Below are 27,394 nucleotides of genomic sequence, written 5' to 3' on the forward strand. Positions count from 1 at the left end.
TCACTGGAGACTTGGGCCCCGGTTTTTGTTGTTTTATTTTTTTTCACAGACCCCTGTTAAGGGCATCAACTCAGGCCCTGGAACACAGAGAATCCACTGAAAATTCATTGGTCTGTGTTGAGGCAGGCTTGTCCTCAGTTCACATTTCCACATGAGGTCAGAGGAGTCTCACTCTCTTGGAGGAAGCCTTCCTAACTTTAGGAAGAAGTGTCTCCCCCAGCCCCCAGATAAGACTCTGGACCCTGGGAAGCTGAGGCATGGGATATGATGTGGGCCTGGTACAGCTGCCTGGGCACCATCAAAATCACAGGGTCACCACAGCTGCAGCTGGAACACTCCTGAGAATAGACCAGTTTCCTCAGGGAAAGACTGCCCAACACTCCCACCTACTCCTTTCTCACCCCTTTTAGATGTCCCTCTATAGGCCACTCCCTGCCAGCTGACTGGTAACAGCTCTGCTTACCGTCTTCACGAAGTATAAGCTATCTTCACTGTCCAGAGGCACAATCCTAGAAGAGGAAGAGACAGGAGGAACATATATTACATTTACAATGTTCTCTTTTCTCAACTTGGCAGCAACCCACAGACCCAGATTTCTTTTAGGGCGTTTCAAAACACTGGGTTACATGTATGCAGAATTAGTATGTAGGCCACTGGAAGAAATTAGGTCCACCCCCTACTCCCATGCCTGTCTTTCAGTGGGAAGCACTCAGGGTATAAGGTCTCAGCTAAGCATAGCTAGTCCCAGGCCCAATCCTGGCATAATGCCATTGCCAGGTGTAGAACTCTAAGAAGACCACCCACATCAGCAGTTACAAGATAGCCTCTCTTCTCTTTTTGTTCCTAAAACTTGCCCCAAATGAGCATGCACCACAAACATACACTTACCTTCCCTGATTATTCACAGCATGGATATGAAAAGCCATCTTGGAGCTGGAGACCCAAAACAAAATAAAAAGTCAGTCTGTTCTCGCTAATCACACCGTTGGCCACTCCCCAGACACCTGCTGCCGCAGGGCACCTGTGCTAGGTCCTCATGGCACATTTGCCAAGTGTGGGGCCAGCGTCTGACTCCAGTCACAGCTCTGCCTCTGTGCAGATTCTCAGGGCTGGCTTGATTCTTGGACAGAGCAGGAGAGAACCATAGAACTGTTGTCTAGGTAGACTGGGAAGACCCTCTACTGGCTCACGGTCTCCTGCCCCACAGCTGTGACATACTGTCCTGATCCTCCTCTTCTTTACCACCTTTGGGTCAAGCTGCCATCCCTGCTCAGAGCCCAAGCAGAGGCCAAGTCCTGTGTTCCTCTCAGGAGATGATTTGCTAATCTGAGGTAGTGTCAGGGGCTCCAGATAGACGGCTAGCCCTGGGAGATGCTCCTCCCATTGACAGGTATTCTTTTCTGGTTCCTTCCTCCAGCTAGGGAGGTATGCCCAGGCCTAAAAGGCTTTGGGTTGGAAAGGTGCCCTATCCTGGAAAGGCTGGGTGGCCTACCCTGGAAAGGCTGAGTGGCCTACACAAAGCCCCAAGGAAAGGAGGAAGGGAATGACTATGCCAGCCATGTCGATGGTGACACAGAAGGCCCCGATGCGACAGCAGCTAACATTTACATGCTAAGTCACTCTGCATGGTGGAAAGACAAAGAAACAGATGTACAGAGCTCCTTGTCTTGCCCAAAGTCACACAGCTGGAAAGCAAAGGAGCTTCTTCAAACTCAGGTCTGCCAGGAATAGATAGCCTAGGCCAGCGCAAGGCCTTAAGGAAACAAACTTCTTCTATCCCTCTCCTCTCATGGCCAGAGCTACAAGATCTAGAAGACACAGAGGAAAGAGGCCTAAAGTCTTGCACCAAAAAAATCTGGCTCTCACCTCCACTTCTGGAGCTGCAGCAATAGAATTCTTGTTACGTCAACTGACTGACTTCCCTTTCTCAATGTTCTTTCTTACTACCCAGCACTGTAGATGTAAGAAAATGTGGGGCATGGAGCTGATGCACCACAGGGCACATCCCATACGTGTTCTAAAAAAAATTCCCTAACGTCGGTGGTGTCTTTTGCAAAAAAGTGCACCTAGTGGTCCTCATACAGGCCAGGTGGAAGGTTAGGTGGACTGGGTTTGTGAAAGTTTAGCTATGGACACACACCGCATAGAGAGCCCCTGTGATGTGCCAGGAGATATATGATGGTGGGACTGCCAGCAAGCCCAGTTCCCAGAGTGTCTAGCCCCTGAGACGAGGCCAGACTCAGGGTGTCTACTACCTGAGAGGCATCGGAGGCCCAGGGCCAGGCTCTCCTGAAAAGAAACTGTCTCTATGTGCCCAGGGGCCCTGATCCTAACAAACTTCACCCATCATGTCCCCAGTTTCACCTTTCTAACCTCTGAACCTGGGTCCTTCAGGTCTCTGATGCTTCTGCCATTGATCTGCCTCCCACTCTGGCATCGGGAAATGTGCCTGACTCTTTTTCATACAGTTCCTCCATCTTTGGCTCCTTGGCCTCTCAAAGCCCTGATCACGAATGTTTCTCTTTCAGATATCCCCTTATTTTACCGGAACATTTCTCAGAGGGAAGACAGAATATCAAACACAAGACAGAAAAGGGTCTTTATAAAAAAAAACATTAAAAATAATTCCTTATAGAAAATAGCAGCTGTTGCTTACCGTAGGGCTGCCTTAAACTGCATCAACTCAAAGGAGTCTAACCCAGATCCCAGGGTCTGCTCTGCTACCTCCTTTGCCTGTAAGAACAATGACAGAACAGAGACAATTAGCTTTCACAGCAGGAAAGAGTACACATCACTGATAGGAAGTACCCTTCTAACATTTGGCCAGGAGAACACTGTGCCCCTCCCCTCTACATGACTGCTTTGTATACATCAACAGATCAAAGTGAAAACATTATGTGAAGGGAAACAGTTGCCTGCTTTCTTTGTGCTGGGTTCACAGGAAGCACTTCATTCAGGCAGGTGGGCACTGGAACCTGATCTGCCAGGCACTGTAACCAGCCAGGATGATGCCATTGTGAGGTGTGGAAAAGCATTTCCTCCTCCCCTCTCCCTCGGCCCTTGGGGAAGGACTATTGCCCTTGGAGTTTCTGCCAGATGCTACGATATTCAAATATCTAGATTTACAAAAGATCAGTTAAAAAAAAAAAGTGTGAGAACTGATATTGCATAAGCCTTCAGCTAAAGGACTGAGAAATCCCAAATCGTACCAGGGATTCAAGTTCAGTGAGGAGGGGAAATGGCAGGGAGCTGGTGACTACAGCTACAGTCTCTCTGGTATCTACATCATACACAACCTTTCCAATGTCAAATGGCTTCCTTCAGGAAAGGTCCTATTGGCATTGGGAGGCATCAAGCCGACTCTTCTCATCTCCTTACTGGGTCAGATATAGGAATCCAACTCAGCAGGACAGGTTAACCGCAAAACAGCAAGGAAGAGAACGGTCAGAGAACGAGAATACATGTGCTTGTCTAGGACAGGCAAGTCAGACTTTCTAATTTTTAGTTGTTTTTTTTAAACACTGAATTATAGGAAATCACATTATGTAGCTCAAGACAAACTTACCTAACTTTATTAAATTCACAGTAGAAAAATCTATATTTTTCTTTATTTTTTAACTTTTAAAAAGCTTTTTAAAAAGCTAGTAAAATAAATAAATAAATAAATAAATAAATAAATAAATAAATAAATAAACAAACATTTTTAAAAGCCAGTAAGTACAACAATACACTACAGAATGATTTTTCTTTAACACAACCAGATACCTACAAAGAAGTGCTGATTAGCGGTCATTCCTAGGACAGGGGCACTTCGGTCACAGGCGGCAGAAGCTCAGCACTCTCCAGGCACCTCTTCGGTGCCAGCTCCACTGAGGCCCAAGCTCACACAAAACTGACTACTACCACAAGTCCAAAGCCAAAACAGATGGATAGGAAGGTTTACATTGAAATTACTACTAAGGAAGAGAAAAGTGGTATTTAAATTACCTTTGTTAGACTGGAAGTTTTAGCATAACATGCAATGCCAGACAAAACAGCCTCTATAACAGCAGCATACACCTGGGACAAGAGCCTACTTTAGAACAAAAAATATGGGTTAACTACAGCATCACAAAGTTTCAACAAAAGCTGCATGCATATAAATGATACTCCCTAAGGAACTGCTTTTTAAAAAGAATGAGAAAAGTGTAAAAACAGAACTCATTAATTTCTAAACCTTTTATAAAGATTGATTTATTATTTCAGAGAGAGAGAAAGTGTGTGTGTGCATGGGGGAGTTTCGGGAGGGGCAAAGACAGAGAGAATCTCAAGCGGACTCCCTGCTAAGCGTGGAGCCTGACTCAGGGCTTGATCCCAGGACCTGAGATCATGATCTGAGCCGAAATCAAGAGCTGGATGCTTAACCAACTGAGCCACCCAGGCATCCCTGATCTCTAAACCTTTTAAAAGCCATGTGGCCCACCTGATTTATACTTTGCTCTTTTCTTTTTAAGTTTTATAGAGCTTTTTTTTTTTTTTTTTTTTTTAAGATTTATGTATTCATTTTAGAGGGAGAGCGAGACTGTGAGTAGGAGGAGGGGCAGAGGGAGAATACCAAGCTGACTCCATGCTGAGCACAGAGCCCAATGCGGGGCTCAATCTCATGACCTTGAGATCATGACCTGAGCTGAAACCAAGACTGAGACGCTTAACCAACTGTGCTACCCAGGTGTCCCTATCCTTTGCTCTTATTAAACCATGATAAGAAAAGCCGGCTCTGCTCAGAAGACCAACCCTCCCTGTTTGTGATTCAACAGAAGAGAACTCCGCAGGCTCCCTAGCCCCTCTATGTCAGGAGCCTGAATCCCTTCAGTGTCATGGTACAGACTTTCTGCTTTTTTGGGACCAACCGCACCACACCTTCATGTCATCTCCTCCCAGGGCTACTAAGGGCTGGCTGTAACTGGAACCTCAGGGTGGGAGACCTCAGGAGCAAAAAAGATTACCTCGGAGGAGAAGATGAGCTCCACTTAAACTTAAATTACCAGCTGCACACCACTTTCCAAGCAGCTTACCTGATCGAGAGAATAAAGCGTGCTTCTGAGGGCAAACATTCCCTTCCTAAAGCTCCCTGCCCCCCACTCCCCAATCTTGCCCTTTTTCTTAGACTTCTCACTTCCCCAAGTGATTATAAGAAGGTTTCTTCCTTCACCAAACTGGGACTGTTATGAAGGTCCCTAGAAAATCCAAAATCTAAGACTAGTTCCCCTTAAGCAGAAATTTTCAATCTCTGCATTTTGGGCCAGATAATTCTTTGTCATGGGGTCTGTCCTGTTCTCTACAGGATGTTTGGCAACACCCCTGGCCTCTATCCCTTAGAGGCCAGTATTACCCCTAGTTGGGATAACAAAAATGTCTGCAGACATTGTCAAAGGTCCCTGGGGGTGGGGCTGGAGGAAGAGGAGCAGTAAAACTGCCCTTGGTTGAGAATCACTACTTTAGGGATCTGGGATCTTATCAGGATAATTATAGAGAGAAGGCATTCATCCACAAGGCCCTGAAAGGCAGGGAAGGTCCCTGGCAAGAAACTGATAAAGACTTGCCTAAGAATAGGTCTATTTTTATACCTGAAAATCTTGTAACAAGTAAAGGAAGGTGACTGGAGTTGGAAAGCAGGAAGGAACCCAGAAATGATCTGGTCTAACTCTCTCGTCTTACAGAAGAAGCAAACAGGGCCTCTGGAGGTGGAATAAATTGTTCAAGGCACAGAAGATGAATGGCAGACTTGAATTCAGGTGTTCCATCAGCCTGGTACTTTTCTACTGTGCCATGTCACACCGTCAATTCCTTCAATTTTCTCCCTGGCTCCCACACCACACCTCTACATTTTAGGTAAGAGATTTGGGTAGAAGAAAAAAAGACAGAAAAAGTATACATAACAAAATGACAGCTCCGAGGATCAACATATCCTGAAGATTGCCGGCCAGGACACGACAGAGGGGTATGTCTTGGTAGGTAGGGGTCTGGTAGGGACACTGACAATGAGTGTGGCCACTTCCAGGTAAGACCAGAATCCTCCACACCTTGACACCAACACCAAAGACATATAAAGATGCCCTTCCTCCTTTCCCCACCCAGCTTGACTCAGACATCACTCAGTACCAACAATGTTTTGGCCTCCCCACTGCTTGGCCTTCTCTGATACAAACCCTCAGACAAGAGCTGAATGCAAAGCCACCTGGCTATGGACTCATAAAATGGCCTGAATGGGAGGCCTGAGACTCATGCCTGGATGGTGCTGTTGTTGCCTTCACCAGGACTCTATAAGGCCCAAGTTCCACCAGCTCTGTGATTCAGCAAGTCTCTGGATGTAGGCCCAAGCACTAGTCAATACTAGTCCCTGAAGCAGGGCACCAATGAATTTGGTTTAGGAGAAGTTCCTAAGGGTCCAGAATGAAGACCCAGTGGCTAAGCACAGCTGGCACAGAAGTACCAGCAGGTATAGGGGCGCCTGGGTGGCTCAGTTGGTTAAGCATTCGACTTTTAATTTCAGCTCAGGTCATGATCTCAGGGTCATGAGATCGAGCCCCACATCGGGCTCCATGATGGGTATGGAGCCTGCTTAAGATTCTCTCTCTCCCTTTCCCTCTGCCCCTCTCCACACTGCTCATGTGTGTACGTGCTCTCACTTAAAAAAAAAAAAAAACAAAAAAACAAAAGTAATACCAGCAGGTCCAAAGCAAGACTATATATACCCATACTCATATGAGAATCTGGCTGACTTGTTGCTAAATGGCAGAAAACTCACACACTAAAAAACTGCATACACATTAATTACAGCTATACAAAACCTAAATGTGTAATTTTTAAAAACCCAGAAAGATACACAGTAAGATACTATTGGGTAGTGCCAAAGAGGAGGAAATATGGCTGATCTTGTTTTTCTATTTTCCAAATTTTCTGCAGTACGATTATATTCCTTACACTATATTTTTTTCTGATATAGCTAAGTAGTTCCTACCTCAGAGATTCTGATTCAGTAATCCTGGGAATTATTATAGCCTGAAGATTATATTTATAAAAAGACACTTAGATGATTCTTTGTGGCCTGTCACTATTGGCCTTTGGGAAGCACTTGTCTAGACCCCAGTACTTTATGCTGGAATATTTAATTAGGTAACAATAGAACTCTATTATGTTCATATTTCTGATGGAAAATTCCTCTTTGGAATTCACTAGTTCCAGCATTGTTATGGATTGAATTGAGTCCTTCTAAAACTCATGTTGAACCTTCAATGCGACTATATGCAGAGATAGGACCTTTAAGAAGGTCATTAAAGTTAAATGAGGTCATAAGAGTAGGGACCTAATCCAGTAGGATTGGATCCTTTTAAGAAGAGGAAGACACACCAGAGATTTCTTTTTTTTTTTTTTTTTTAAGATTTTATTTATTTGACAGAGATAGAGACAGCCAGTGAGAGAGGGAACACAAGCAGGGGGAGTGGGAGAGGAAGAAGCAGGCTCACAGCAGAAGAGCCCGATGTGGGGCTCGATCCCAGATCGCCGGGATCACGCCCTGAGCCGAAGGCAGACGCCCAACCACTGTGCCACCCAGGCGCCCCAAGAGATTTCTGTTTCTCCACAAGAGCTCAGAGGAAAGACCAGGTGAGGACACAACAACAAGGTGTTGGTCTGCAACTCAAGGAGAGAGGGCTCGCCAGAGAACAACCCTGCTGGTACCTGGAACTTGGACTTCTAGCCTCCAGAACTGTGAGAAAATAAATTTCTACTGTTTAAGAGATCCAATCTGTGATATTTTGTTATGATAGCCCCAGCAGACTAACATAAACATTAACGAGTTTATTTCTTATCTTTGGTTTCCTGTTATATGTGAGAGGAGCAAAGTCAACACTAGGACTTGTTTAAAGTTGCACAGCCTGAGTTCAGATCCTAGCTCTATTCCCTAAGCCCAAGAGTCGAATCCAGAGGAAACACTGCTCAGATCAGAAGGGGTTTCACACAGATTCTCCCAATGTATTTCAGGATGTTTTATTTTGGGGAAAGCCCCTGATAAGAAATGTATTATGTAGAAGACATAGTAAGAAGAATTACACCATTGAAATGGGTGGGTTTGCAGGTAGGAAGTCTCTGAGTTCTGGAGAGAGGAGCACATGGCAAAGCTGGCAGGACTCCAAGCTGAGACAGGGGCTAGGAAACCACAGCTCTGTTCACCGCTTCACCCAAATATCCTACCCACCACTGATCTCAAAGGAGTTAGACGGGACAGCCACAACTTCTGAGTAACTCAACTTTGAGAAAGAAAACATAAAATAGAAATGAAGACTTACATTTGTTCCGTTTTCTTGGGCAGCTTATTCTCGTCACCTGTGAAAGAGGACCAGGAATTAAGTGTGACAAGATCATGGGACATGCAAACACTTCACAAGGAGGCTAGAATTTCTTAATTTGAAGGACATATCAAGTACTACATTTTTTTTCCTTTTAGGTTAAATACAGTACAATCACAAACACTAGCTTTTCCCAGTATCTTCCTAGACCTTCACTTCTGACACTGATTTTGACAACCCACTCAGCATCACCTCTAAACACCAGAGAAGACCTGGGGAATCTTAGGCTCTGGAATGTTTTTGCCTTTATTTTTAATTTTTTAAATTATAAGGCATAATTAAATGGGCTCAGTTCTGACTCCTTTATCTTCTCCTTAACTAGCTGACCCTTAATTATCATGCTTCTTTCAGAGTTTTGCGGCTTATAGAGCAACACCTAGGTGAAAATCTGGTTTCGGCTGTACTCTGCTCTATGGAGCAGTGCTGAGATCCTCATTCATTCTAGAGGTTCTTCTCTAGGTCTCTTTGGATGTCTGCAACTTCTGGTTACCCCAGCAAGAAGGGCAGCCCCAGTGGGCCTAACCTTTCTGGATGGCCCTGCAGCATGGAGCACTTGCTCCTGTGAATGTTCCCTTCTCCCATGGCACCTCTTCACCAGAACAGCAGGCACCTGGCTGACTCATCCACATTCTCACTGTAGCCCGTATCTCCTGCTATCCCCAAGCAGGACTTACTTATCTTTGCCTTCCCTCTGGCACCGAGCACACACTGAGCACACTCACACATGGTTACACTATATACATGTTGAGCTGATAATTATTTCTCCTGAAGTACATTCTTTGAGAAATGTGTTAGGTGCACCAACTCTCCATCTGGAAGCAGACAGGGAGTTGGAGGCTTACAAAGTGGATATCATGAGCTTCTGAGGAAAGCAGTAAATTATGAGTCCATTTCTAATTCATGGGAGAAATTATTCATTAGAGAAGCTGATGAGATGACAACTTACAGAGACTTACCCAAGTAAGGAATGTGAGTAGCTCCAAAAAAGTATGTTCTTGAACAAGCAAGGGGTCCCTTTGGTGAGACGCACTGTACGACCTGGATGTCACACAAAAAAGTAAAGAAGGAGCAGGGACTTAGGTGTGTACTTTTGAAAAACGAAAATTATATAGTCAATGGAAATCAATTTTATCTCACCAACAGATGATTTATTATTTTTTAGAGGCACAGGGGGAAAGATTACCTTTAATTGTTGTTTTACCAAAAGTATTTTGTGTTGTATTTTTTTAAGATTTTACTTATTTATTTGAGAGAGAGAGAAAGTGAGAGAGAGAGCACAAGCAGGAGAAGCGGCAGGCTGAGGGAGAGGGAGAAGCAGGTTCCCGGAGGGGCGGGGAGCCTGATACAGGACTCGATCCCAGGACCCTGGGATCATGACCTGAGCTGAAGGCAGGCACTTCACCGACTAAGCCACCCAGGTGCCCCTTGTGTTGTGTTTTGAACCTTGACTATATTGTGAGGTTGCTGTTGGGTCAGCGCATGATGCTAATGAATTCACAACTTAGAAGGAAGAGAGAAAATGTGCTTGGGTTTTGACTGCCATTAATAGTCCAGAACTTTCGCACTGAGGACCTTGCGACATGACAGGGAGATGCGTGAGGGCAGCTACAAAGTCAGGAAAGGAGGGTGTGCCCCAGGTTCCCACCTTCATTTGTATTTCATCTCTGTACATAGGCCTTGGAGAAGAGATTAAAAAATTCTTATTCTTCGGGTCACCTGGGTGGCTCAGTTAGTTAAGGAGCTGCCTTTGGATCAGGTCATGATCTTAGTGTCCTGGGACTGAGCCCCGCATCAGGCTCCCTGCTCAGTGAGGAGTCTGCTTCTCCCTCTCCCTCTACCTCTCTCCCCCTACTTGTGCTCTCTCATTTGCGTGCTCTCTTTCTCTCAAATAAACAAAATCTTTAAAAAAAAAATTTAAACAAATAGAATTTTTTATTCTTCTTCCGTTTAGTTATTTATACAAAGATGGATACAGATGTCCTTTTCTTTTGAAAATCCAGCATCTCATCAGGATTCCCAGGATATTGGTTATAAAACACAAAAATGCTACCATAAGAACTAAAGCAAAAGAAATTAGTGCAATATATGAACAAATAGCTAAATGTGACACACACATTCATTCTACTCCAATCTTTAAGGAAGTCACAAGACCCTAAATAAAAACGCATGTACGTATTTCTATTTCTTGGTTAATAGGCATATTTCCTCAATAAAACATATTTCTTGGATTTCCAAATTTCCCCTAATTGAAAGTTTCTTTTAAAGGTGCCATTTGTTTCAAACCTGCTTCCTTAGATCATATCATAAATTTGTATAAGCGCAGATTAACATCTAATGTTTTGACACATTAAAACAAACGGGTACAACAAATTTACCTACATAACGTACAACTGCTCAGATAATTTGGATTTGCATGTTTTACATGTCACCTATTAATCTGTTAATTATTCAGAAACGGCACAGAAATGGAAGGGTAAGTATGTTACATTGAAAAAGAGATGAGTGAAGATGAAAGGTCAAAATCTAGGACCCCCCTCCCCCGACTCCAGGACCAGATCTCAGGTAAGTTCCTTGACTTAAGTTTTCTGTTTATTAAATAAAGATCCCCAATTATTATAGAAAGTTGTATATAAAAAAAGTTGTACAAAGAATTTGCTAAATTAAAAAAAATAGAGCAGTTTTAGGTTTACAGAAAGAAATTAAACCCATAGACGTGTGGGGGCCCCTCTAAGACTGTGTCCTTCAGGGGTTTCCCACTCTCACTCTAGTTCATACTTAGCCTCCAGGAATTCACCAAATTATTACTTAAGTGTGGCTTCTGCTCCAGGTAAGCGGACACTGGCTGTGATTCCCTGGATTCACCTGGCTCTCTAGATCTCGGAGTGGGTTTGCCTTGAGACTTTAGTTCTTTGATGAGTCCAAGAAAAGTTGTTGGTTTTCAGTTTTTCAATTTTTTTCTTGTAAGGATAGGAGAGATGATTTCCAAGCTCTCTACATGACAGTGCTGCGAGTGGAAGTCTGCCCTGGATGTTACTTAATCTTGCAATTTAGCAGACCTCCTCTGACGCTGCTTCCCTGGGTAAACAGGGGAGCATGCTGCTTTGTTACCACCAGGTAGGAGTAAGTGAGTGTGTGTGTGTGTGTGCGTGTGACCATCCATGTGCGTGGGCTCCTTGTCACTGCTGGGCAAGAACAGGAGTTCAGATTCCCTAGTCTGCCTCCGCTGATGCCACCCTGACTTGGGAGAGTGACAGACACTGTGGGTGGGTGGGTGGGGTAGCCTTGTTATGGCTGAGTGGTGGTGAAAGTCCTGACTCTCCACTGGCCTCCAATGATAGAAGGAAGAACACCTCATTACCGCTGGGTAGGGATGGACACCCAGGCTCTCCTGTGTTCTCCATTTTTTTTTTTTTAAGATTTTATTTATTTATTTGACAGAGATAGAGACAGCCAGCGAGAGAGGGAACACAAGCAGGGGGAGTGGGAGAGGAAGAAGCAGGCTCCCAGCGGAGAAGCCTGATGTGGGGCTCGATCCCACAACACCGGGATCACGCCCTGAGCCGAAGGCAGACGCTTAACCGCTGTGCCACCCAGGCGCCCCTCCTGTGTTCTCCATTGATACTGCAGGGGAAGGAGGGTTCACTGGTGCCCAGTGGATGAAAGCTATGGCTCCTCAATGGGCCTTCTCTAACATTAATCCTAACAGGGGTTGGGATAAGACAATGGCGTTCCATTGCAGCCTGGCAAGGTAGACATACATCTAGGTTCTTCACTTAGCCCTTACTGGTAGGGGTGGATAGAGAGGCAGTTTTTTTCTGAGGGGTTTGGCTAGAGTAGAATAGCTATTGTCTAAAAGTTTTCTGTCTCACTAGGCTGTCCCCTTCCTATTCCTTCTGCCAGAGACAGCAGGCTTTTCATGTCTGTGCCTATTGGCATTTCTGGGTTGTCATTTTCTCCAGTATCCAGTCTGGGGTATACAGGCAAAAAGGAACCCCAGAAAATTCACTGCCATTTTGTCCCTTTGGTTCTAAGCTCCTCAGCCAGCCTGTCTTCTACCTTCCAGAGTCTTCCCATGTTTGTTTTACATATAATGTCCAGGGTTTTTAGTTGTACTCAATAGAAGGAATTGGAAAAAGTATGTCTACTCCATCTTCCCAGAAGCAGAAATCAGCTAAGCTCCTTTAGTTTTAACATACATAGTCAACACGTAAGATTACACAAAGAACCCTATGTCATTTGGCATTTCCTGAGTATTCCCAGGATGCTCTGGTGGGTTAAAACGAGGTCTGAGCTCTCCCGTTACAGGGCAGTAAGATCCTCACAGCATATCCATTCGAGTAGCCCTACATTTCTGACCAGCTTGGAGGCAGAGAGATTTAGTCCATGAGAGATTCAGTCCAGAGAGATTTAGGTTTCATGTTCCCCAATCAAAACTAAAAAATAGTACCTACCTCTCCAGCTTTCCTGATTGTCAGGAACATTTTGAAAATACTTAAATTTCCATAGGCTTTTACAATCACTAGAGTCACATATTTCAGTCTAATGTCTCCTTGAAAAGAATGTAGCAGACAATTTACCACCAAATGCAAAAGTCTTCTCCCTGGCACCCTCAATAAAAGAACAGTGATCCTCAAAGTTTATGTCCTGAAATGTAACAGTCAAGACATATCAAACCTAGTAGGCTTGGAATGAGTCTATTTGCAAGTTAATTTAAAATTCTTACTCTACTGACAATATTATTACAACAACTTAAAGAGTGTGGTCTGAGAAAGTATTTTTTAAGCTTTCTCCTTCAAATATTTAAAAACTAACAATGATGTTTTCAAATTATACCTAGTACTTATATAAAAATACAGTCAGTTTGCAATCACTCCTTTCACTCCAAAACAACTTCAAGTTCAAGATTAAATCAATACGTGAACTGGAAAGGTGCCCCTTATCCTCCCCTCCTCCCTATTTAATAAATTAAGCTCCAGGTGGTCAAGCCACTCACCATGTGTTTGGCAAAGCTCCCATTGGGACCAGTGCTGCGTACCAGATGCCCTTCAGAAGGGAAGTTAAAGTTGCCAGCATTCAGATTTTCTCGTGTGGAGTGATTACCGAAGAGAACGAATGGCTGCCTATTAGGGCTGGAATGGCAAACCAAAAATGTGATTAGAAAAGAAAGTCCTAGCCAGGGCAACTCCCTAGTGAGTGGGTTCTTGGGGTTTTCAGAGTGGTGTCCTGCAGTCTGAGCAAAGTGGTCAATACAGTCCCCCTAACACTCCTTGCTTGCTGGGAAGTGATGCCAGATGTCTCTGAGTCCTCCTACTGACCCATAGGGATCATTTAGGGACATAACTAAATTCAAGCCAGGTTTGTATTTTCAGCTTGTTCTACTTCTTAAGGAGAAAGTTCTGTAGGTCTGCTGTACATGATGCAGAGATGGAGCAAGGTTCTAGTTTCATATAATAGCATTTTAATAGAAATAGAAATTTTAAAGGATGACAGCAGTTGTGATACTCAGACTATAGGCAGACAACAGAGGCATTAACTATTCCGGAGTAGCTTTTAGGATGGGAGGAGGAGAGCAGGGTTGCAAATATCTCACTACTACACCCACCTGCCCTGCATGCATTCCCTTCTTCTGTCTCCTCTCTTAGTTAGACTTGTCTATTTTAGTTTATTGCTGTCACTTTATGCTCATTTCTCAGCCCACTTCAGTTGACCCCTCAGTCATTTCACTCCAATTACTCCTGCAAAAGTCACCAAGTGACTTTCACATAGCAAATAGCAAATCCAATGGATAGGCTTCAGCCTGCCCTTCCTTGGTCTCTCAGAAGCACCTGACACCCACTCCCCACAAGACCTGTTGCGTCTCAGTTTCCCTTGTCAGCCATTCTCCTCCTCTACCTGCCTCTGAATATTCCTAGGGTTTTACTTTCAGCTGTCTGCCTCTCCTCTCCTCTTTCATGATCTACCCCCCTGTTCCCCTTTAGTTCTTGCAGTAAATAAATGGCATCATCATCCACCCAGGAACTGAACCAGACCTGAGACGCCCCCTTAGGCCTTCTTGACTTCTCTTGCCCCTTACCTTCTAAATCCAATCAACCACCCATGTTTCACTCCTATTTGTCCATTTTCCTCAATCCACATGGTCACAAGCCTAGTCCATGCTGCCATCATTTCTTCCTCAGACAACTGCAATGCTTCCTACAGTGACCCTGCTTTCACTCTTGCTCTCCTACAATCTATTCTCCACAGTTCAGAGAGGACAACCTTTCATACATGGAAAACCTTTAATGCCTTTATGTTATTTTCAGGAGAAGGACTGAAATCTTCCACAGGGCCAAAGAAGACTTGCATGGTTTGGTCTGGCCAACTTCTTTGGCTCCATGGAAGGCCACTCTCCCCCAACTCTTATATCCCACCAAATCTATCTTCTTTTATGTCCCTTATGCTCTCATCTCAGGATGTTTTTCTGCCTTAATCATCTTTTTTTTTTTTTTTAAGATTTTATTTTTAAGTAATCTCTATACCCAATGTGGGGCTCAAACCCAAAACCTTGAGATCAAGAATTGCACGTTTCACTGACTGAGCCAACCAGGCGCCCACCCCCCTCCCTTAATTATCTTTACTCATCATTCAGATCTCCCCTCAGAGAAGCCATGCTCTCCAGCTATGGTCTTCACAATGCCAAGTTCTTTTCTCCTTCATGGCACCAATCAGAGTCTGTAATTATATTATTTTGTGAAGTTGCTTGATTGTCTTATTTCTCTACCACACTATACACTCCATAAGGGCAGAAACCATGACTGCTGTTTTTTTTTTTTTTTTTTTCCAAGTAATCTCTATGTCCGACATGGGGCTCAAACTACGACCCCGAGATCAAGAGTCAAATACTCTACTGACTGAGCCAGCTCAGCACCCCCATGACTGGTTTACTTTTTAATCACATATTTCTTGCTTAGTATGTCATATGTTCTCAACAAATAGTACCTAAAGGATACTTTTAAAAGATACTTTCTGCTATGGACTGAATGTCTGTCACCCCACAAAATTGAATGTCTGTCACCCCACAAAATTCATATGTTAAAATCCTAACCCCCAAAGTGATGGTATTAGGAGGTAGAGCCTTTGGGAGGTGATTAAGTCATTAGGGCAGATCCCACATGAATGGGATTATAAAAAAGCCTCTTATAAAAGAGGCTTCTGAGAGATCCCTTGCCCTTTTTGCTATGTAAGTTTGGTTATAGTGAAGGGGGCCCTGATCAGACATCGGATGGGACAGTGCCATGATCTTGGACTTCCCAGCCTCCAGAACTTTCGGAAATAAATGTTTTTTGTTTATAAGCCACGCAGTTTATGGTATTTTTGTCACGGCAGCTAAAACAGATAAAGACAGTTTCCTTTATCCTGTACCCTTTCCTTAAATTGCCCTTAGTGTGTGTCATGTGGAAAATTCTTTACATTTCTTGCATTATTCTTAAAAATACCTCCTTAAGTTTCAGGCAAACAGGTGCTCTTAAAAGTAAACATGACTCTGATTTTTCTTCTGAAGCTTAATTCAAGGTAAATGACTCTTCAGGCAGAAAAAGATGACCCTGAGCCCCAGCCATGACAATTTGTCTCACTTTAGATTGGACTGGAATTAGGGAAGAAAAGAGAGGAAAAATCTACTCTCATCTATTCATCAGAGGAACCATCCCTAGATGGGCCCTCCAGATCACCATGACAAGAGAGGTGCTAAAGGAAATACTTCAAAAAAACAAATGCAGCAACCCTGATGCTCCCTGTCTTCCTGGGGCTGGACCTTTATGCCTGAGCCCTCTGACTCCCCACAAGATGCTGTTGATCCCTGCTTAGCCCTTGGACATTCTGCTTCCTAGTTTTTCTGAGGGTAGGGATGGAATATAATATTCTTTAGATTTCTACAAGCTACAATGTTTTAAAAGCTAGGTTACTATAAAACTGTATTTAAAAAAAAAAATATATATATATATATGTATGGGGCGCCTAGGTGGCTCAGTTGGTTAAGCATCACCCTTTGACTCAGGCCATGATCTCAGGGCCCTGGGATTGAGCCCCGCATTGGGCCCCACATCAGACTCCCTGATCAGTGGTGAGCACTACTTTTCCCTTTCCCTCTGCTTCTGTCCCCCACTTGTGCGCATGCTCTCTCAAATAAATAATATCTTTAAAAAATACATACATACATATATATACATATATATATGTATATATATGTATATAAATACAAAAACAGTAAATGGACAATTTTTCAGGGTATGAATTTCTTACCCTGTGATGACTAAAGTCAATTTGTATTTTCCTGACTCTACCTCCTGGACTTAGATGCTCCCTCACAACCACCCACCTCGCCAATCCCATTTTCTCTATCACCATTCACCTTTCTTCCCCAAGAAACTTACCTGTTTTCAGTTATATGGCTGGAGATCATTCCATGACTGAAGTAACTTCTGAATGGCTACAAAAGAAGCCAACATTGTATATATTAAGATCATAATTTTATAAAACAATCACAAATCCCCTCATATATGTACATATGTATGTATGTAGGTATAGCGAGTGTGTGTGTGTGCATGCGTGTGAGAGAGAGAGGGAGAGAGAGATATGTTTATAGATTACTATAAAAACATGGAAGGACATGTGGTAGAAAGCAACATGAATTTTGGGGACAGGTAGCAAAGAAAAAACAGCAAAAGAAATAAAGACAAAAGGCTACAAAAGAAAAAGGAAGGTAAAGAAAAGAAATTCTTGTTAAGTTTTATAATTTTTAATTACTGAAAGAAAATTGAACCAATCATCATCTACGGTCCAAGTTACTAATCATGTAGGACTTTTCCTTCTATTAAAAATTTGTTTTTCTACATTTCTAATAAAGGAATACATATTAATTCTAACACACTAATTATTTATTTGTTTATTTATTTATTTGAGAGTGAGAGCACACAAGAGCAGGGGGAGGGGCAAAGGGAGAGAGAACCATGCAGGGCTTAATCCCAGGACCCTGAGATGTTGACCTAAACCAAAGGTAGCCGCTCAACCGAATGAGCCACCCAGGCACCCCCTAACATACTAATTTAAAGTCAGCATTGAGAAAGAATCCATAGAACTCAGAAGTTCACCAAAAGAAGTTTCCCAGGAAACCACAGAAGTACTTCTCAGCCTTAGTGTGTATAGTACTAGGCTAAATATTAACCTGAAATTGATATGCAGAGTCTATGTCAAAAGGGTTCAAAATTCCAAAAGGCAATTTTAATCCACTTAAATAACATCTACTATTCTCCCCAAACTCTGATTATGTAAGTAATATATACTTATTTTAGAATTTAATAAAAGCCACCTACAATCTCTAACAACTGTTAACATTCTGGTATATTTTCTTCCTACTTTCCTCCTATGGTACATCCATGGTATATGGTTGTACCAAAGCCTATAAATAGCCCTCTATTCTTGGAAATTTATATTGCTACTAACCCTCTTACATTATGAGTAATACTGTAATAAACAACTTTTTATAAATTTTACTTGCAGCTCTGATTATTTCCTTAAAGCAGATCTGGAAATGAAATTACAGGGTAAAAAGGCAGAACTATATTGCCAAACTGTTTTTCAAAAAAGTTTAATCTGGGACACCTGGGTGGCTCAGATGGTTAAGCACCTGACTTCAGCTCGGGTCATGATCCCAGAGTCCTGGGATTGAGTCCCACATCAGGCTCCTTGTTCAGCGGGGAACCTGCTTCTCCCTCTCCTACTCCGCCCACTTGTGTTCCCTCTCCCACTCCCCCTGCTGTGTTCCCTCTCTCACTCTCTCTCTGTCAAATAAATAAATAAAATCTTAAAAAAGAAAAAAAGAAAAAAGGTATCTCATTGCTGTTTTATTATACATTCCTTTGATTTCTAATGAAGTAGAGTATTTCAGATATATTCAATGGCCATCTGGATTTCCCTTTGGTAATTAACTGTTTACTTATATCTTCTGGATGTTCATCAATTGGAGTTTTGGTGTTCACAGATCTTACTGACCTGTAAAAACTCTTTATATATTAAAATAGCTAAATTTTACTGAGGGTTTACCATGTGAACTGTGATAAACACTTAAATGCATTATTTCAAGTAATCTTAATAACCTACGAGGTTCCTTCGATTACTCACCTGCCCAGTTTAGTTAATAATACTGTACTAACATGAAAATGGGGAAAAAACCATACGAAAATAAAATATAAAGTGGCCTTCAAACATGAAAAAGTGTTCAAGCTTACTCATAATTAGAAAAATTCCATTTCTTATCTATGAGACTGTGAAAAATTAAAAAGTGTGACAATACATCCTGTTGGTGAGACTGTGGTGAAACAGGCACTCTCATACACAGCTGGTGGGAATGCAAATTGGTCAACCCTTTTGAAGAGAAATCTGGCAATAGCTAACACAACTGTGCTTACCTTTTGACCCAGCAATCACATTACTAGGTATACAAACCTCCAGCAATTTGAAAATACATTAAGCACAAAGTTATTTACTATGGCACTGTTTGCAATGGCAGAATATTGAAAACAACCTAAACAAGCATACATAAGAGAATGGTTGAATAAATTAAGATAAATCCACACAATGGAGTACTATGAATCATAAAGAATGAGGAAGATCTCAATGAACTAACTTGGAGAAAGCTTGAGGATATATTCTTATTGAGGGAAAAAAGCAAAGTGGAAATGACTATATGTATCTTGCTCTTCAATGAAAGAAACAAGAGAAAATACGCATGTATCTGCTTATTTGTGCAAAAGAAAAAAAGGATAAATCAGAAATGAAGAGATTTGTTACCTACTGGTAGTGGAGTAAGTGGAAAATGGTGAAGAAAGGGAGGGAATGAGAAGGAGGTGGTAGGAAACAAGAAGTAACATGTCATAGAATATACCATTTCGAGTATCTTTTTACTCTTGGAACCATAGTAATGAGAGAAGAAAAAAGAATCCAGAAAACTGAAAAGGGCATCAGTGAGATGTGGGACTACTTCAAGTGGCCTAATACAGAGGTAATTAGAGTCTCTGAGAAAAAGGTGGACAGAAAAAATATCTGAACAAATAATGGCCAAAAACTTTCCAAACTTGATGAAAACTATATAAATCCACAGATCCAAGAAGCTTAACAAAAGCCAAGCACGAGAAATATGAAGAAACTACTCAAAACTAGTAATAAAAGAGAGAATCTTAAAAGCTGCCAGAAGAAAAAAGAAAAAGACCAGATATGTACAGAGGAACAACGATAAAGAATAAAACTAAAGATGAACATTAAAGATAAAGAGGAGAACATCACACACAATGAAAGGCAGAAGACAGTGGAACAGCATCTTCCAGGTACTGAAAGGAAAAAACTGTCAACTAAGAATTCTATACATGGCAAAACTGTCTTTCAAAAATGAAAGTGAAATAAAGATATTTTTTCAGACATATGAAAGCTGGAAGAACTCATCATCAGATTTGCACCATGAAAAATATTAATGGACATTTCTTAGGGAGAAGGAAATCATCCTAAATGGAAATCTGGATCTACACAAAGGAATGAAGAGCACTGAGAACAGTAACTACAGTAACTACAGTAAAAAAATACATAAATTTTTAAAAATTCTTTAAATCTTTTAAAAAAGTATTTAAAAGGATTAAAACAAGATTAGAAAAAGAGAATTAAAAAAGAAACTTGACTGTTCAAACAAAAACAATAGCAATGTATTGGTGGGGTTTATAACATGTAAAAGTGAGATGCATGACAACAAAGATCAACACCAACTCCAGAGGTCAGAAGTCAGTGCAGCACAGGAGAGCTGAGCACTGGGAGTGCAAGCCCAAGGTAGGCTCACGTGTAAGCTCAAGATTGCTGTTCCGATCCTCCCTGTTGACTAACTCTGGGGACTGGCCTATGCCCTGGGTCTTGATTTAGATACCTTAGTTTACTCACAGAGTGCGTCTTACACTGACTCTAGTAACTTCACCATTGTTTGCCTGGAAAGAAAGCTTACCCAGGGGTTCAACCGAGGAAAGGAGAACTACTCACATGTGGAGAATTATTTCTAGGCTTATTAACTAGTGCCCAATAGCATTCCTTGCCAACAGAGGTACCACCACACTCTAAAATGAGTATCTTTCTTGTATAGAAGCTGGCACAGAAAAAAAAAAAAAACACACCCCAAAACAACTTCTTTATAGAGGTTGGTAGGTTGGCATGGGGGCTAAAAACTTCTTTACAGCACAAAAAAAGCTTAAGGAAATAAAAACCAAAACATTAGGATTGGTAGTGTTGTATTCTGAAAAAATTAACAAAACTAAAACAGAAACAATAAATAAGTTAATCAATTTTTTCTCTTTGACCCTTTCCTTACATACCTCACCCGCCTGAGATTCAGAAAGTTCCAGCAGGAAAGGAATTTCTGTATCAAAATTAGCAAAGAAGCTAGTCCACTGATGTTCAAAAGCCACCAAATCCTAGGAAGAAAATGAAAAGGATGGTCACATTAAGAGGTACTTTAGAAAACCAGAATCATGAAACTGCATCAGATATCAAAATACCAGACCAGTTAAATATATTTCATTTTATTATTTTTTTAAAGATTTTATTTATTTATTTGACAGAGAGAGAGACAGCCAGCGAGAGACGGAACACAAGCAGGGGGAGTGGGAGAGGAAGAAGCAGGCTTCCCGTGGAAGAGCCTGACGTGGGGCTCGATCCCAGAACTCCAGGATCATGCCCTGAGCTGAAGGCAGATGCTTAATGACTGAGCCACCCAGGCGCCCCCAAATATATTTTAAAAGTTAACAGCAAACTACAGATACATGTTATCACATAGATGAACCTCAAAAACAAGCGAAAGAGGCCAGATATAAATGACCACCTGGTATATGCTTCATTCATATGAAATATCCAGAAAAGGCAAATCTATAGAGACAGAAAGCAGATTAGTGGTTTGAATGAGGCCAGGTAGGAATAGAGATTGACTACAAGTTAACACAAGGGCATTTGGGGGCTTGATGAAAATGTTCTAAAATTAGATGGTGGTGATGGTTGTACAATTTCATTAAAAATTTCACTAAAAATTACTGAATTGTACACTTAAAATGGGTGAATTTTATGGTATATAAATTATATTCTAATAAAGTTGTTTAGAAAGAGGACAGTAATATCCACCCAGCGCCTTACTTTAGCAATCTTTATTGGAGAGAGGGACCTATTTATGAGGCACCTAAAAGACAGTACATCCAGTGACAAAAGGTAGTCACATCAGTGAAGCTTTAAGGACAAGTCAGATGACCTTAGTTAGAAGTTGGGTGGCGCCCCAGTGGCCCATAGCCCTCTCCTCCCTCGCACCCTCCCCGAGTGGTAGTGGGAGAACTGCAGAACTCTGTGCCCTTCCCAGTTGACTCTCCTCTTCGTGCAACCTCTCTCCCTCCCCCATCCCAGCTACTTTTCAGCCTCCTCTCTGAATTCATTCCTGTTCCCAATCACTAGACATTGCTTTGTGCTTCTGGCTTTCCTTTAAAACATCATCAGTTAACCAAAACACATCAGCTATGAGTTGCTTAAGATACTCAAATAACATCTTTGTCTTAATTCTTTTTTAAAAAAGACTATTTATTTGTCAGAGAGCGAGAGAGAGCACAAGCGGGGGAAGCAGTAGGCAGAGGGAAAAGCAGGTTCCCTGCTGAGCAAGGAGTGTGATGTGGAACTCGATTCTGGAACCATGGGATCATGACCTGAGCCCAAGGCAGATGTCTAACTGACTGAGCCACCCAGGCGTCCCTCTTTGTCTTATTTTGAAATTGCTGATAATTTGTACTCAGATAAGTTATCTTTACTGTCCATCTCACACAATGTGTTTGTATTTTGGGCACTGGCCTAGTGCCTTGCTCAGAGCAGGCATTCTGTTTGCTGCACTAAAACTGACTGATCTATGTTCTCCTTCATTCTCTCCCAGTTGATAAACAAGTACTCAGACCTATGGGCTCTGTGTTACCCATGTACTGACTCTACCTCTGGCCCTAGGCATAAAGCACAATGGACTTCTACTGGGAATACTTACTCTAAACAACATTCTTAACTAATGGCTCTGCTGCTTGCTGCCCAGATGATCTACATTTTATTTATAGATAGATACAGATGTGTGTGTGTATACATATCTAAAATTATTTTCAGTAATCATGTGGGTGACAATGCTGATATTGTTTCCTATGTATGTTTTATATATAATGTGGGACAAAAAATCAGGTGTATGTATATATGTATATACATATGGAGAGAGACAGATACACACACACAGAATTTCCTAGCTGTACCCACTGAAAAGGTCTAGGAACAATGACCAAACCAATACCAGTGAGCATTCCTAGCACCTAGACTGCTGTGTTGAAATACAATTCCCCACTCAAAGAAACCAGAACTTAAGAGAAATGACTGATTCCAGATCTGGGACAGGAAATGTGTAAGATAATCCAGGAATATCCTGTCATAGTATATGGCAAGGAAGTTATCAAGGACTATTGGGATTGTGTGGGTTTTTTTAAAGATTTTATTTACTTATTTAACAGAGAGAGAGAAAGCCAGAGAGAGAGGGAACACAAGGAAGGGGAGTGGGAGAGGAAGAAGCAGGCTCCCAGCGGAGGAGCCTGATGCGGGGCTCCATCCCAGAACGCCAGGATCATGCCCTGAGCCGAAGGCAGATGCTTAACGACTGAGCCACCCAGGCGCCCCTGGGATTGTGTTAGAACAATCTGTGACCAACTTGAAGTAAGCCACTGCCCAAAGCTGGAACAATGTAAACATTAGTAAAGATGATATATACTCCAATGGGCAGAAACATCAATTATGTTTAAATCTCTGAGTTCAGAATGAGACATATTAAAAAGAACTAATAGGTTACTTTTGGAAAATGGCTGGGGGCCAACTTTACTTTTAAAATTGATAAATAAAAGCAAGAATTCAAACAATTATCCTGCTCTTCCCACATGGACTCTACCACTGCATAACCAAATAGCAAGTTGAATATTTCTCTTTAGAGAATATAATTGAAGAAGGAATTACAAAATTGGAATACTACCATTTTACAATGGTGAATAAAGAATTTAATTAATGAATTAAAGATCTAAGGATTGAATATCAATGACTGCTCACACACAAAAAAGAAAATCAATTAGGTATATGTACTTTTTTTTTAAAAGATTTTATTTATTTATTTGACAGAGAGAGAGACAGCCAGTGAGAGAGGGAACACAAGCAGGGGGAGTGGGAGAGGAGGAAGCAGGCTCCCAGTGGAGGAGCCTGATGTGGGGCTCGATCCCAGAACGCCGGGATCACGCCCTGAGCCGAAGGCAGACGCTTAATGACCGCGCCACCCAGGCGCCCCAGTATATGTACTTCTTATAAAGAATACAACACCCTCTCAGAAGTAGTTTTCCCTCCCAAAATCAATCAGAACACTGATTAAAACTCTACATTCAACTACTAATAGTAAGGAAACACAGAACACAGGGGAAAATATTAAACAACATGATAGGAATGAGATCTACAAATCCCACTGAGGACAACATTAAGACAAATTATCTGGTTTCCTTAATAAATAGATAGTAAGTAAGGAGTGGGGACAAAGAGATGGAGGAGGAACCTGTAGATTAAAAGAAACCTAGACAGACAGACAGACAGACACACACACACACAAGCAAAGTTAAACTATGTTTTTTTGGAAGTACATTTTGATGAAAAAATTGCAACGAAAAGTAAGGAGGTCATTGCCATAGAATTCATGATAGTGTTATTCTTGAGGGAGTAGGAAAGAGCTAATGGGAGTAGGAAAGAGCTAATGAGCTAAAAGCACTCACATTGCTTCTGGGGTGGCAAGATTCTGTTGCTTTGCTATACATTAATGCTCTTTTCTGAATCTTTAAAAACAGATGCACAAGTAATATATTCACTACAGAAAACTCAGAAAATATAGAACAAAAATCAGTTAACATTTTGGAAAATATCCTCATTCTATTTTTACAGAAGTATCTTACATACACACACACACACACACACACACACACACACACACACAAATATGTGCATACTTGTAACCGGTAACCTACAATTACCTGGGTCAGACTGCCCTGCCATACCACCTCTGTGCTGTGGCCCTTTAACCAGACCTTCTGCGTTTGGGATTCTGACCTGCTGCTATCAGGCCCAATCAGTGCCCCTGATCCAGGATCCAACATAGTCTGTGTGTTTTGGGGAATACATGAAAAAAGATGGGCACTCTGTTCCAAAAAATTCCCTGAGGATGTATCACTACTAATTACAGAATAAGGTAGAATGAATCATTAAATACTGCTTTCAGTTCCATGCTATGAGTGAAATGAAAGATGTGATGAATTCTCATACTAAAAATAACTAGCATTATATATGAAATGTCCATACAAATATACATATACACACAGTCTTAAGACGTCCTGACATCCTTGCATTTCTCTATGCCCACTTTATAGATAAGGAAACTGGGGTACTGAAGAGTAAAGTGACCTGCCTGAGGACGTAATACTAAAGAGCAGCAGAAGTGGAAATATATTGACGTAAGAGATACCCCGAGCCTGTTTTTTCCAGCAGACACACTATTCTCCAACTTTTCCCTAATACAAATGGTGCACTCATGGAAATAGATATCGTGTATGTAGGTGGAACTGGTCAGTTGCATCTCATGATGAAGAAGGGAAAGTTTATCTGCACAGACTTTGAAGCCAAATCCAGAAGACAGGCCCAGATAGATATCAAGGTCAGATAAGCAGAAAAGGTCTGAACACCCCAAGAACCATGCCAATGTGCCTTGGATCTTGGATGGTAGGGAAGGATACTGAACTTTAGACAGAACTCTTGGCCCTAGGCTGGCATCCGGCTCTCTGGTGGCTCAAAGTCCATATTCATTGCACCACCAGCAAGCTGAGCTGGCTCAAGGACGAGGCAAGGGGAAAGCAAGCATGTTTAAAAGTTGTTCTCAATGTTCAAAAGGAGATGATTCTGAGGCTTTCTGTGTATTTCTGGGGTTTCCAGACAGGTTCCTTCCCTGTGGCTAGAATGCTCATACCACCTCCTCCTGTCTGGAAAAATCTCTGATTACCATACATGACTCCTTTGGGAAGCAATCCGGAGCAATTCGAGGCAGAGTTATTTTCCTTACCCTCTATATTCCACTGCAATTACAGCAGTTACTAAAGTACACTGCTATTATTTGTCTAAAAGCCCATTAAACAGCATGAGAGGGGGCCAGGTCTACCTGTTTCTGCGACTTTAGCATAAGCACAGTATCCAAGAAATAGCAGGGATCAAGGGCTATGTATTTGTTTAATAAACCATCAAGCAGGGGCCCCTGGGTAGCTCAGTTGGTTGAGCGTCTGACTCTTGATTTCAGCTCAGATCACGATTTCAGGGTTGTGAGATTGAGCCCTGCATTAGGCTCTGCGCTGAGCATGGAGCCTGCTTAAGATTCTCTCCCTCTCCCTCTGCCCCTACCCCCCACTCCTGCCCTCTCTCTCTCAATAAACAAACAAACAAACAAACAAACAAGCAAAAAACCCCAAAGGCACTATATTGACTGAAAAGGGGGGAAAAAGGATCAACTTCAATATTTCAAAGTATTTTTAAGAATTACATAATGCAATAAAAATGGGAAAATGAAAATAAAATAATATAAATGACCAATAAGACTACCCCTGGGGTTTCTAAGACATAGAAACCACAAATTGTTTTACAAAGATGGAAATAACTTTTACTTTGCCAACATATTTTGAACTTCTATATAAAATCCAATTCTAAAGCATGATCTTAAATGACAGTATAATGGGCCACTGAATAATTTATTTAATCTACTTCCTACTGTTGGACATTTACTTTGTCTTCAGTTTTTATTAACAGTTTTTATAAACAATATTTCAGTGAACATCCTTCACTGGCATCTTTAATTATTTTCTTGAGATAAATTACTGGACTGAAATGGCTGGATAGCGATGCCAAATGTTCATTCCAGACAGGCATTTCACGTATTCCACTGAAGGCCTCACTCTTACTCTTTGGTAACTGGCAACTCTACTCTCAGCCTTTAACAAATATCTAGCATTTTAATAGATGAAAAAGTAGCACCTCCTTGTAGTTTAATTAGTGTATCTGTGAGTACAGGTGCAGTTCATCTATAAGGAGTATTTCATGGAAAACATAATCGATAAAATAAAAAAAATACTTCTCAGAGGAGTCTGCACTCTCTCTCCGTGGGATCTGACCAGGTAGCATGGAGCTGTAGGTTTTCCCGCCATCAAAGAGCCGCTAGCAGTGACTGACCAGTGGGAATTAATTTAAAGCCTAGATGTCAATTCTGGCTTAAGATTACAAGTCTTGGCAAAGGGGAAATAGATGTGAGCAGAGTAAGTATTTGGATGGTGGACAGAAAGAGGGTTTTAGAGAAGTTTGGAGGCTATGAAACAACTCAGAGAAGGGAGAAGAAAATAAGGCAAATTTTAAAAAAGTAATATGGGTACGAATTGCTCCCTTTTCAGTAATTTTTCTAGAGACACAAATAAAGACTAGAATTGCATTTTAAATACTTTTGGTTGCTGGATTTGAATTTTATTAACATTTGTAGACTCACCACAAGAGATCCCTGCACAAGTTTATGGTCATTTTTATGCATGTTTATAGTAATTTTTATCCCATGTGGGGTTCAATGAGCTTCATGGATTTGTGGATTGATTTATTTCATCAACTTGGAAAGTTCTTGGACATTATCAACTCAGATTTCCTGCTGCATTTTCTCTCTACTTTCCTTCTGGGACTCCAACTATACTATGTTAGATCATTTGACATTGTTTGGCAGATACTGGATGCTCTGTTTACAACCCTTGGTCTTTTTTTCTTGGTCCTTCAGTTTAGAAACTTCCTTTGACCTACCCTCAAGTTCACAGAATTTTTCTTCATTTGTATCTAACCTGCTGTTA

The 27,394-nt window shown here is 41.6% G+C and overlaps 1 protein-coding gene across 3 annotated transcripts in view; it reads right to left on the bottom strand.

The window, feature by feature from the left end:
* The window catches only part of DNAAF9 (dynein axonemal assembly factor 9), a 125,338-nt gene that overhangs the window by 63,085 nt on the left and 34,859 nt on the right, over positions 1-27,394 (bottom strand). For 2 of the 3 annotated variants that reach the window (XM_087853722.1, XM_045808224.2), the window contains exons 8-16: positions 20,771-20,869; positions 16,799-16,854; positions 13,381-13,516; positions 9,344-9,425; positions 8,328-8,364; positions 3,988-4,075; positions 2,657-2,733; positions 889-933; positions 464-509 (exon numbers count right to left, since the gene is read on the bottom strand). In XM_087853722.1, coding sequence (XP_087709848.1) covers positions 464-509; positions 889-933; positions 2,657-2,733; positions 3,988-4,075; positions 8,328-8,364; positions 9,344-9,425; positions 13,381-13,516; positions 16,799-16,854; positions 20,771-20,869 — 666 coding nt within the window. The remainder of the gene's footprint in view (positions 1-463; positions 510-888; positions 934-2,656; positions 2,734-3,987; positions 4,076-8,327; positions 8,365-9,343; positions 9,426-13,380; positions 13,517-16,798; positions 16,855-20,770; positions 20,870-27,394) is intronic. The other variant, XM_087853721.1, reaches the window with a different exon arrangement.

The sequence above is a fragment of the Ursus americanus genome, chromosome 22, assembly GCF_024610735.1.
Source record: "Ursus americanus isolate L20-20 chromosome 22, mUrsAme1.1.p, whole genome shotgun sequence".
NCBI lineage: Eukaryota > Metazoa > Chordata > Mammalia > Carnivora > Ursidae > Ursus > Ursus americanus.